Source organism: Austrofundulus limnaeus, unplaced genomic scaffold (genome assembly GCF_001266775.1).
Source record: "Austrofundulus limnaeus strain Quisiro unplaced genomic scaffold, Austrofundulus_limnaeus-1.0 Scaffold109, whole genome shotgun sequence".
Lineage (NCBI taxonomy): Eukaryota > Metazoa > Chordata > Actinopteri > Cyprinodontiformes > Rivulidae > Austrofundulus > Austrofundulus limnaeus.
Genome location: NW_013952511.1, coordinates 1,287,504 through 1,299,689, shown reverse-complemented (window position 1 = coordinate 1,299,689; position 12,186 = coordinate 1,287,504). Strand labels below are relative to the sequence as shown.

The following is a 12,186-nucleotide window of genomic DNA, read 5'->3' as shown; positions in this document are numbered from 1 at the left end:
ACACACACACACACACACACACACACACACACACACACACACACACACAATATATATATAACACATTCAGTGTTTATCTCGTTCCTTCAGATGGGACGACTCTCCTGGGGGTGAAAGCAGCTCCTGCTCTCATCTTTCTGCTGTGTCACTTCTGACATTTGTCGTGTTTTCACCCTAACTTAACCCTGCCAACAGAATCCTACTAGAATCAGAACTTTCCTTGGAAATAAATATTGTCTTTTAAAGTTTTGGGAAGTGTTCAAAACCTTTGAATGGTTTGATCCTTTGGTGTTTCTCTCTTGAGAAAATATTCCAATCTTCTCACACTCACCTCACTCCCAGATGGTAACTGCTGATAATACTTCAAATGCAATGAAAAACTAGATTGCTAAATTCTACTTCAGTTTGGGTGTTTAGGCTGCTTAATTTTTATGATTGTCATTTTTAAGCTCATCAACCTGTTGCATAAAGTCTGGCTTGTGGAGGAGGATTTTATTTTGCCAGGCTGACTTGTGAAATAGTTGTTTATGTGACATGCTTCTATTATTTGACAATAAAAGTAATAATGTAGATTGGTTTGGTGTTTTGGTTTGATGATTCTGTTCTTCTGGTACAGCACATTGACAAGACTTAGCAGGCAAATAACTCAGGTTGCAGACAGGTTCAAAAAAATCAAAATGATGCCTTTAATTTTAAAGCAAAAGCTGGCAGAGCAGCACAAAAAACTCACTTGGCTTGGAGATAAGGTTTCGGGGAACATGAAGACATATAGTAACACAGTCAGTGTTGACAGAACAATGATCCGACAAAGACAAGATCACAAGACACTGAATATAACGGGAAAACTAATGAGGACAATGAGAAACACCTGGAGGAGACACAAGACAAAACAGGTGAGCTAGGGCGGGGCTGCAGGGCAGAGAAACACAGGGAAACATTGAAACACTAGAAAAAAACCAAGAAACCAAAAAACACAGACCATGACATGTGTAACCAAAATTAATTTCCCTTAGAAGACTACTCCATTTTACATCTTACTGTTATCATATCATACTGTAAAGAATTGTTCAGACTGGAAGCCTGGATAATATGCAGGAAACCATAAGGCATCAGCCAAATGTTTATTTATTTATTTTTCAGATATAAAGACTATATTTCACTCCAAACCTGTCTGTGGCATCRGAGATCCAAACAAAATGGCTGTTGATCACGTGTTCTTATAATATTCAGGCATACCAGACAGCCATGGAGAAAGTGACTGTATTCAATCAGTTTCTGTCAGCAATGATAGGACRTTAAATTAGAGCAAAGTCCTCCTGAAGCCAGTCTTCCTGCATGACCTTTCTCCTATAGCATGTCATGTTGCCTTGATAATTTTTACATGTTGAAAAAATGAGCTGTGAATTGGAACAAGGGAAAAAATATCCAGTGTGGCAAAAGTTTTGAAATAACAAGCATAGTTGTTGTTGACTCCATAAGAAACATATTTCGCGTCACCTGTCTTTATAATTTATACTCCTGCATCTTTGCTGTCTGCTGTGTGACAAAATAATTGTGATTGTGGTTTTGTCCAGATAGATCAAAATACATAATGTTTAAATTTTAATTTGTCTTAACTCTTCTACAGAACCTAACTGCTTTAAGTTTCTACTCTCTTACCTCACATTTATTAAATACAGTCAGTAGGGACAGCTCTTAACTGCAGGGAATCCAGTTTAACACAAAGACTAAATTAATGCAATAGTTTTATTGTGCATTCAGAATAAGGTTTGATGTATTAGATTAGAAATAAAAATTGCATTCCCTGAAAAAAAATAAGTTTTATGGTAAAATTTATTCCAAAAAAACTTGTTTGCATCTTTGTCTTCACAGAGCTCAATATAACTTGTGCAATTTCCACCAATGTACCCCCATCATAAATACTGGATTGTAAATTGATAACAAATCAGGTAGTCCCTCCTGTCTTCAGCTCCGAGGCACGGTGTCCGTGATTTCCWGCCTGAAAAGTTTGTTTGCTAACTTGTTGTGAGTTGTGCAGACTCATTTGTCTCTGCTAATGTGTATTGTCTTCCTTTGGCAATAATAACTCAATTTACAAGCCAATAAAGCTCTTCTGAAAATGAGCTGAGTTGGGGACACAGTGGAGGAAAATTAGAGAGCAGACTAGAGAATGTGTGAAAGACAGATGTTTAGTCTTTTGTGGAGTGTAGCAAGCCTTGGCGGCTGAGTTATCAGAGCACCAGCAGATGCAGTTAGTAGAGGAGCAGGAAAATGTGACAGAAAGAGGAAGGAAATAACAGACATATTGGAGGGAAAATATAAACAAATAGGAGACAGGCACAGTGAGATGAAGATACTGATTAGGCCAGCAGAGGAAAATGAATAAAGAATTTGTTGAGAAAGATAAGGAACATATGACATAGTGATAAATAAGAAATAATAAAATGTAAAGGGTTAAAAACAAGAGTGAAATAAAAAGAGCTGCTAAGCTATCTAAACAAGCAGAAGTTTCTAACTGAGTGAAAGATGAGAAGCTGAGCAGCGTGAAACAAAGAGAAACAACTGAAGCAGGGGAGAGGAGACTCTGGAGTTTGCCTTTTATATGAGTTTCACAAAAACAGCTGACAAGCAGATGAACGAAAGAGCTGATGAAAGACAGAGATGGGAGAGGGATAAAATGAGACAACAGAAACAGAGTGAGATGGATATGAAAAGAGACAGAGTAGAGGTGTGAAAAGAGTGATGTGGAAAAGAGTGCATGGCATCACAGAAGAGAAATATGAGTAGGAGGTCTGTGCTGAGTAAGCACAAAAAGTGAAATAAACCAAAGATTGTTGGGATAAGTGAAGCATAGAGGCAGAGACAAAAGACAGGAACCCAACAACACTGATAAATAAGAATGAAGGATAATCAGGGGATAAAACAGCTGACTTTAAAAGTATGTAGATTGGCTGCATAGTAATTTTCTCATAACTGTTTCTGTTCTTACTGATAATGTAACCGAACAGCTGATTTATGGGAAAATTGTTGGCCACAACAATAAGGAGAATGGTGCCAGCCTGAGAACAAATTGTGGCTAAATGACAAAAACAACATAAAAAAGATATCTGAATGTTAAAAGCCATTTACAGCTTGCATGCATGTTTTCCAATTTACCAACTGTTTCAAATAATCATTTGTATCCAGACAGGTTTATGTGTATAATATATAGAGCTCAAAAAGTTGACTAAAAAAGTGAATCTTTGAGATGGCGGCGGTGGTGGCAGATGTATGTAGCTGTGCAGTATYGCTGCAGGAAAATACATCCCATTTGGCTTTACAGGCATCTGCAGGTCTGTTTTTGACCAAATTTATCTCAGCTTTAGTGTTGCTGTTACTCTGTATGCTACATAAACGGAAGATCAAAGACGCAAATGACAGACATCATTTTCGAAAAACATCAGCACACAAGCGTCCCATGGCRTGTATACAAGCATCGACCATAAGCTGTCCTAACTTTGGTAAATATCATCTACCTTGCCGGTTGGGCTGGTTTCTCCGGCTTGCTGCTGTTGTGGCGTGTCTCAGTGGAGTGGCGGATGTGGATGGAGTCCCTCGACCCTCGGATTGTCCCTCGTGTTTGGACGGAGCGACTAATCTAACAAGTGAGGCGTACCAGCTTCCCTGTTGYCTATTTGGATCGATATCAGCCGCGCCCTGTTTTTCAGTTGAGGATCAAACTGGACCTACTGGTTTTGGTGAGCATGCTCTTGTCCGACATGGTGGGAACCATGTTATTCAAGCCTTGAAGTGTGCGCCATTCCATAATCTTTTCCTGTTGAATCAATAAACCAAATCAAATCAAATCAACTACAGCATACCACATGACAAAAAAGAACACAAAATCCCCAGATAATATGAGATTTGATTGTTATATGAGCTGTCAGCAAAGCTTCAATGCTCTTTATACTGACACAAATAACTTGTGTACAGCAAGGCAACTGCTGTTGCCCCTGGTGTGTTAATTACATTATATCCCCTCAGGCGAGATACTACATCCAAACAACCTCTCTGAGGGCATTGTTAGGAGAAATTTAGGAGATCTATTGTGCAGCTGCTTGGAAGTTATAACAAGATGATAAGATCAGTCAAGCTGCAGGAAAAGTATGTGTAAGAGAACAAAATGTGCTGACATTTTCAGCATGGAAGCCTTATATGTGTGCCTTATACAGTAATCTAGCTGCACTAATGGTTAGTTTGACCCACAGGTTTACATTTATGCAGTATGTTTGTATACTGCTGTTTAAAAATGTTCACAGACACGGACGACTGATTACATCATAAACTAGAAGAGCAAAGTCACAAAGATGCAGGTGATTCATCAGAATGGCTGCTTAGCTCAGTTGGACATGACAAGCATATTAAACTTTGAGATTGGTTTTTGAGTCCCACTTTCATACACCTTAATCCTTTTTGCCAATCTCAGATGCCTAAATACAGACATCTGTTCCACATTTTAAGTTATCTTTAGAATTCAACTAAAATAAAATTTAGATCAAATGCTTGTTCTCACAAGCTCACACACCTGCATGTGCAGTATATTCTTTTTTGTTTATTTGACCCAATAAACATTGAAAAAACACAAACATTTCCAGAGACTGGTCTCATGTAAACAGGGCCTTAGGCTAATTGATAACTCTGTTTCTAGGAATGAATGAGAGTGCAAATGGTTGGTTGTTTTATTTGTCTCTATGTTGCTCTGTGATGTGTCCACAATGACTGCTGGACATACAGTAGGTCCTTGCAACTCCATAACCTAGAAATGAAGAAACAGGTAAGTAGCCTACATCTACCTGAGATAATAAATGTTGTGTATATTTTTAATCAATACTTGATGATCAATTGAAAGGCACATATTGTACCAGTTAACAGGTAGTCTTTTTGGCCAATTTACATCCAAACAGAATGTGGTTCATAATCTAATTTAGGCTGAATCAACTCAAGGTAAGGAAAGTTGCATTTCTGATTGTGCTGAGTATTCACTGTATTTATTTAAAGCTACAAGGTCTGGGGAACAAAAAGTCATCACTTCTGGTTTTCATTGGATGTTTGCTGTTGTGGCACAATCCATTGTTGGAAACACCACATACAGATGTAAGTAGCACAGGGGTGATCTAGTTGTTCTGTGGGAAGAATTTATTAAACCATTTTTACAACAACTATGGAGATTACAATCCTGTAATTTCACAAAGTTCCAAGCAATTAGACCTAAAAATTAATTTACAGAATATTGTCCAGTTGAGCGCACCAAAATCAAAATCCACAACATTTCTAAACTTTTACAAGCTCTAGCAACAACAATTGGATTCAGATTTATTTACATTTTCAAGTAAGTTTAAAACTAAACTTTTAAAAAAACTTCATCAGAAAAGTCATTGCAATATCTTTTCCCTATGAGGTACATTTAATTTCCAAGTAATTTTCTCATGACCTTGTGGTAAATTTTGCTTTTCTTTCACAGGTAAATTTTAATTTTCTTTCACAGCTTGTTGTGACCCACACAGACAGTTAATGTGTTGGTACTTTGCCCATATTGTGTAATTATTAAAGTGGAGAAATCACTGGGAATGCTAGGAGTAAAAAATAAAGTTGTTTTTACACAAATGTGCATTTTCTTACCTTTGCTGAATCTACTTTTCAATATATTCATGGACTGAACCCCATGGCCACTTTCATTCATGTGTTCCCTCAAAATAAGATGCACAAACCTGATAATAAATAGCAAGTCACAGTAAAACTACAAATGTTGGTTGACATTTTTTTTTGTAAAAAGCTAAAGAATTGTATATTCCAAAAAAAAACCATACTGGGTTTCTTGAGATTAAGAAGCTGAATTACATTTTGACTTCCCTGAGTTGCCCGTGTGAGTCATGATTCTGTTTATTTTTTCTCTCTTTGGCTTCAGTTCTGATCAGATGCTGAGATCAGATAATCTCCTTTATGTTTGATACCATACTTGGTTCTGCTCTCTTTCCAGAAATTTCTTATCTCCTTTCTCCACTCCTCAATCATTCCTGCTTTCGCCCATCTCCTCTTTTATACTCTATCCATTTGGCTTGCAGTTGGTCTCGCTCTATCTCTTTGGAAGCTGACGAGGCAGAAAAGTGGAGGGACGGGTCTTTTAACTTGGCATATCTCTCTCCAAACACCTTTTCCCTCTCTTCATCCTCTGTGCCCTTCAGCTCCCTTCTACACTTACTCTTCCTGTGCTCCCTCTTCCTCCTACAGATCTCAGCACCATCTCACGCATGAGCATACCCCTCGCTACACTCACTTTACAGGGCTTCATGTCTTTTTTTATTTTTTTTGGTTGCCCACAAAACTCCCACTTCTCCCTTCATTGTGCTGTCCGTTTTGTCATTACCATGATTCCTCTGTATAAGAAACAGAAATAGTATCTGCTGAACAGTTACAGGTGGGGTAACTTTAATTCAAAATGTGTGTACATGTGTGTGATGACAACTATTTATTGGGGGATTCCCTTAAAAAGGGAGGTTCCGTAATGTGCGCGCGTGTGTGTGTGTGTGTGTGTGTGTCTGTGTGTGTGTGTGTGTGTGTGTGTGTGTGTGTGNGTGTGTGTGTGTGTGTGTGTGTGTGTGTGTGTGTGTGTGTGTGTGTGTTGCAGCCAAGGTGGGTGGGCAGTTTAGCAAGTTGGGTGTGTTGAGTGTGACTCATAAAGTCCAATAACCTCAGTGACACTTCTCCCTGCTGTAAGCCCTGCTGTTTAACACYGGGATAAAAAAGAGGAAAAACTTCAGACTATGTTTGATGTAACAAAAAAATCAGTCCAGCAGAGTTGGGTGTGATCAGGTTCTGAAGGGATATGACAAGATGTGGTAAACAGTTTAGATGGAAAGGGAAAATCTGTGCTTTTCCAAGAAGGCATAAAGTATACTGTACAAACATTGCTAATAAGCCCTTATCCTTGTTAATCATTACATAATGTACATCTATTTTTAATATGAACATTTAGAAATAGATATGCTACTGGCAATCATTTTTAAAGGAAAATTGGATTTCTATAGCTTTTCTCTACCCCCTACTTAATGTTTCACAACACAGTGGGGTCCTGACCCCAACTTTGGGAACCATTGAATTAAATAATCCTTTTTTATAAGAGTTTATAGAATGATTCAAGCTGAATCTGCACAAGAATTATGAAAAATAACCAACATTATGGATAAACATTCCGCGAGGCTGCCTAAATAGCCATGCAAATCACTTTTTATGTAGTATTCTTATTTGATTTAAATATGTAAGGATCTGCAAGCTACACGTGACCTAAAGTGCTGAACTTTTATTTTGCCTGATGATGCCAGTGTGTGTAGATTTGGTAAAAACAGCTTTTGCTTAAAAGCAGTCGGAACAGATGGGGGATAGATTGAAAAAATGAAATAATAAAGAGGATGACTGAAATAAAAGATGGAGGAAGAGGAGAGATGGAATGATATAAAGAGACATACAGAACATGACTGAGAGAGGAAGGCAAATGATAAGAGGAGATTTATCAGCAGAGAAGGAACAAGAAGGCTTCGGCAGTAGTTTTAATAAAGCACTCCGCAGTTCTGTCGATTATATTCTCTGTTAAGCAGAGTTGCTCTGTAACTAAAAAATGGCTTCTTGACACTAAATGTTTAAACCACCAGGTTAATGCTGTTTCTGTATTCATGGTTATCCATGACAAAGATCACAAGAATGGCTGCTCAATGCATGTGACACGGTTCAAGTTCAAGTGTAAGGTGAATGTTTATATACATGTGAATGTGTGCATGCAACAGTGTGGCATAACTTCAATTTATATAGTCAATTAAACCAAAATGAGAATGTGCTTAAATCATCAGTGTTTCCCACAATCTGCTTCATTCTGCACAGCGCCTTAATATAAATTCACTTTAGAAGTTTTCACATTCATTCAGATACACCCTGCTGCATCAGGAAAAAAAAATCTATTATAAAGAATAAAACATTTTACACTGTATTTTCTTTTGTTTTAAATGGAATAGTATGTTTTTCATTCTGTATTGTCAGAATCTTCTCGTAAATTCTGGAAAAAAAGGGAACAAAGGTTTGGATTAAAGTACAATTTCTTATATTTTTATCAATTTTTTTCTAACTTTCTAACTAGAAATAGAAGTGAGGGTACATGGAGAAATGAAGAGCATTTAATATCTTACCTGTGGTACAYAGCTTTCTGATTGACCATTAGAAAAATAGGGTATAAATCAGACCAGATTAATGAGCGAATGGCAGACCAACACCAAAGTGGACTGCTGCTGTTTTAAAACAGCTCTGATCTCAATCATTTTATAGATGATTATTGAAACATTATTTTATAAGCCTTTGTATCACCATCGGTTTTCCATTACATGGTAATTTACATCAAATCGGTTGATTAGTGGCATATCACATCAGGGCACTCCCAAGAATATCATAACATTTCTGCCAAAACAATCATGTAATGTGAAATCAGTGTCACAATAAAGGTTTATAAAATAAAATAAAAATAAATTGTTCAAAGAGCTTTATACATAATAATTTTCTATAACCTTTCCACAAAACCCCATTTCAAATATGAGCTGCGACGTTTAACATTTGTTTGAATGGGTGTCAAACCTCTTGCTTGTTTAAGTTCTTTTAAGGTGAGCAAAGACATTCTGTCAGAACACACACACACACACACACACACACACACACACACACACACACACTCTATCAAACACATTTATAAGTAAGGAGAACTTCTAAGCAGTGAATTATTGCCAGTCTGCAGTAGATTAAGGAGCTTTGTACTCGAAACAAGTCTACCTCAATAACAGCGATCGCAGACTGGGATCAAAAGATGAAAGATCATAACAGTCTAATTCAATATTATCTGATCCTGTAAAGAGTTTGACACCTGTCTTATGGGTTTTAATATCTAGCCCCTTGCTACCAAGTAGCGATCTATTAAAATGTCAGAATCTCATTTAAAAATGATACCTGACTAAACAAGCACATTATTGTTTTCTTTACTATATTAAGACATTTTTTTATTGTTCTAATCCGTCTGTTTTCACTACATTATATTTACATTCCCCAAAAATATCTCACAGATTAAAGAGGGTTGAATGAGTCAAACTGCAGCTCTGTTCCTAATCTTTTCATTTTCGTTAAACTATTCCTAAAATATAAGAATAACATCAAATACCAAAAGCAGTCTGACTTCAGAGCTGTTGAAAACTGCTGGAACCAAAAATAATAATAAAAGCATTCCTGCACTATTGTTGAGAAAAAGCACATAAGGGCTTAAAAAGCTTTCTTCTGATCTTTCAGCTTAATAACTTATCTTTTCTGCCCCCCACTCCATGTGAGAGAACAGACACTTTTTATTCAGCTGCTATTCTGGGCCTTCGCCAAAGAGAATTGGTGCAGCTGTTTATCTTCTGAAAGGATCAACTTTTACTTCTTAACCAACCGTTTCTTTAGCGGCGTTAACTACGTTCCCATCCCGTCTGTCTGCTTCGATTTCACAGAGCAGCTACAGCACAGCTGGGGCTGCTTCTGGCACATCACTTACAGTTTACACCCATTTATATGACAAACAAAAAAAATGCACAAGGCTAACAGCTAAACAAGCACAGTTAGAGTAAAATATCCCTTTTACAGCCTAAATGTGATGGGATCGTTTTTTTTTTTGACTGACACTCAGCTATTACTTCTTTGTCCATATGCTTCATGAGAAATGTTCCCAACAGACAAACAGCCCTTTGGTAAAGGACGGTAAAACATGYATTTTAGACAGTTTTAAACTGTTTGATGTTTCGTAAAGAAGAAAAGACATCATTAATGTGGTGACAGCTGCAGCTTATGTTTTGACCTAGCCTTGTTTTTTCTTTTCTTTTTCCCTTTCTATCATCACACACAGAGATGCACGTTTTCATGTGTCTCAGCAACCAGCAGCCCTGTAGCTGAGTGAAATGTGAGCAATCCAAGGTGCTGCACTGTCACTTTAGCCTCAGGGGCCTGCAGAGAAAAGTACATGCCACTAAGTTATACATGGAAGTGGATCAAGGCTTCTGCAGACCTCAGCTGCATTCAGGGATAAAGATGCTCTCACTGAAAGGATTCCAGCGCCCGGTGGGTTTTAAATTTTATAGATTAGCCACTGAACAAAACTGTACTGTCTTCTTTCTGTGCAGTTTAAATGTGCTTCGTACATAATTGAACACCAATACCCCCCCACTCTTTCATTTTGAGTTTATTGAGCATTCCTGAGTTGTATCAGTCATTTAAAGGTTCACACCCTAAGTTACAAGGCAACCTATCAATGAAATGATGTATCTGTTGTTTCAAACAGGTTTGAAAACATACTTACTAGGTTTAAAATACAGAACGCACAAAAATTAATAGATATGTAATTCTGAGGTAAAATTAAGTAAAATTCTAATACTCAGGTGCAGCCATGGTTCAGACAACTTGCAATTTTTCTACATTAGAGATACATCCTTTTTTTTTTACGTAACTAGTGAGCAGGAATTTTGGGAATCTGCACTAATCATAAATAGAAAATAAAAAAACACCCAGAATTCTATTTGTCAACTATTTGTTTACTTCCTGTTTGAGAGTTTTAGTCATGGCCTAATTTAGAACTTTTGTTCCAAAGGCAGCTCAGGTTTTGGAAAGATGCAAAAGACATTTTTAACAATTTAAAAGACACTGAGAGCCATGTCACACTTTAATGTTTTAGACCAGATGTTCTCAAACTTTGGTCCCAGGACCCCCAGGGGTCTACAACAGGTATCTTGGGGTTCCTTAAAGGATTTCACTAAATTATTGGTTTTCATTTTTTTTTAATTGATGGGGAACAATGAACTAATAAAACTACAATAAAAAAAATAAGACTAAACATAATAAACTAAATAAAAATATAATTCCCAGGGCATTTAGGGGGTTGAAATAACAGTAAATTACCTTTTAAAACAGCATGAGGGGGTCCCTGGAATTATTTCTGCCCTTGTAAGGGGTCCCCAGACCCAAAAAGTTTGAGAACCCTTGTTTTAGACAACTTATGTCAATGACAACTTTGTCCAAAACACTGGTATATGCTAAAAATGGAATAAAAACTCAACTGGGCTCTTTATGTGGATATTTACATACAGTACCATACTCCAAACAAGTTGAAGTATAGGAGTAACTTATCCATAATTTGTTTCTAGAGTGAAGTTTGTAACTACTTGAACTTGTAAAAATTAACTCATTAACATTATTCTAACCAGTGAAAAAGCAAGTGCCTTCAGAACATTCATGGCACACCGTATTTAAAATACAGCCATCATGTACTTTCTGTGACAATAACAACTTTTCACATTGTTCTGTGGAAATTCCAGACATAAAAGGTCGTCATTAGAATATCATGAAGACGAATCACATAAAAATAAAAATCATAAAGAAAAAAATACGATCAGCACTTTATTTTTCACTCATATTTATGAATACTTAAGTTAAAAGTTTGTAAGCAGAAACTGTGAACAGCTGATCCCAGAGCTCCTTGGAATTGACACGTCTCAATTTTGCGTCTATAAATATGTATTTGGGTTAAAATTCGTTGAGTACCTAAAGAGTGCATATAAAAGTGCTTTGTTTACATGGACTGCGTACCTGCATTTCAGACATCCAATATCTGGAAAACATCTGGAGCAAACTCTTTCAAACGTCATCATTTAATGTGCTTCAGGATTAACTGAGTCATTTCAAAGTTTTCAATTGGTATCTTTATTATGCCCATTTTGGGAATCTAAAACGCTATAATTCTTACTTTGAAATGTTTTTAAAGCTCTTTCTTGTGCAACTGAAATCACGTGTTTTAATGTAAACATCTTGAACATTATGTAAACATTACATCATGGTGTTTTTAAACGAGGCAGCTGTTTAAAGAAACGGTAATGAGGAGGATAGTGGAGCACAGAAACACCAAGATGTCTCACCTTCTCTCCTGCTGTTCCCTCTCAACACTTTGGCAGTGGCGACCTGAGTCCTCCCGACTCTGCTCATGGCGGTCAGCAGTAAAACCATCCACATCTGGAAAACCACCGGTCCTCTCATGGTGCTGAAAAACCGAACAACCTCTTCACCCTCCGGTGGAACAAAAAAAAAAAAAAAAAAAAAAAA

The 12,186-nt window shown here is 37.0% G+C and overlaps 1 protein-coding gene across 1 annotated transcript in view; it reads right to left on the bottom strand.

The window, feature by feature from the left end:
- Positions 1 to 12,180, bottom strand: part of pdgfd (platelet derived growth factor d) — a 62,631-nt gene extending 50,451 nt beyond the window's left edge. Inside the window, exon 1 of the mRNA XM_014013990.1 lies at positions 12,003 to 12,180. Coding sequence (XP_013869444.1) covers positions 12,003 to 12,120 — 118 coding nt within the window. The 5' untranslated portion in view covers positions 12,121 to 12,180. The remainder of the gene's footprint in view (positions 1 to 12,002) is intronic.
- Positions 12,181 to 12,186: the final 6 nt, after the last annotated feature.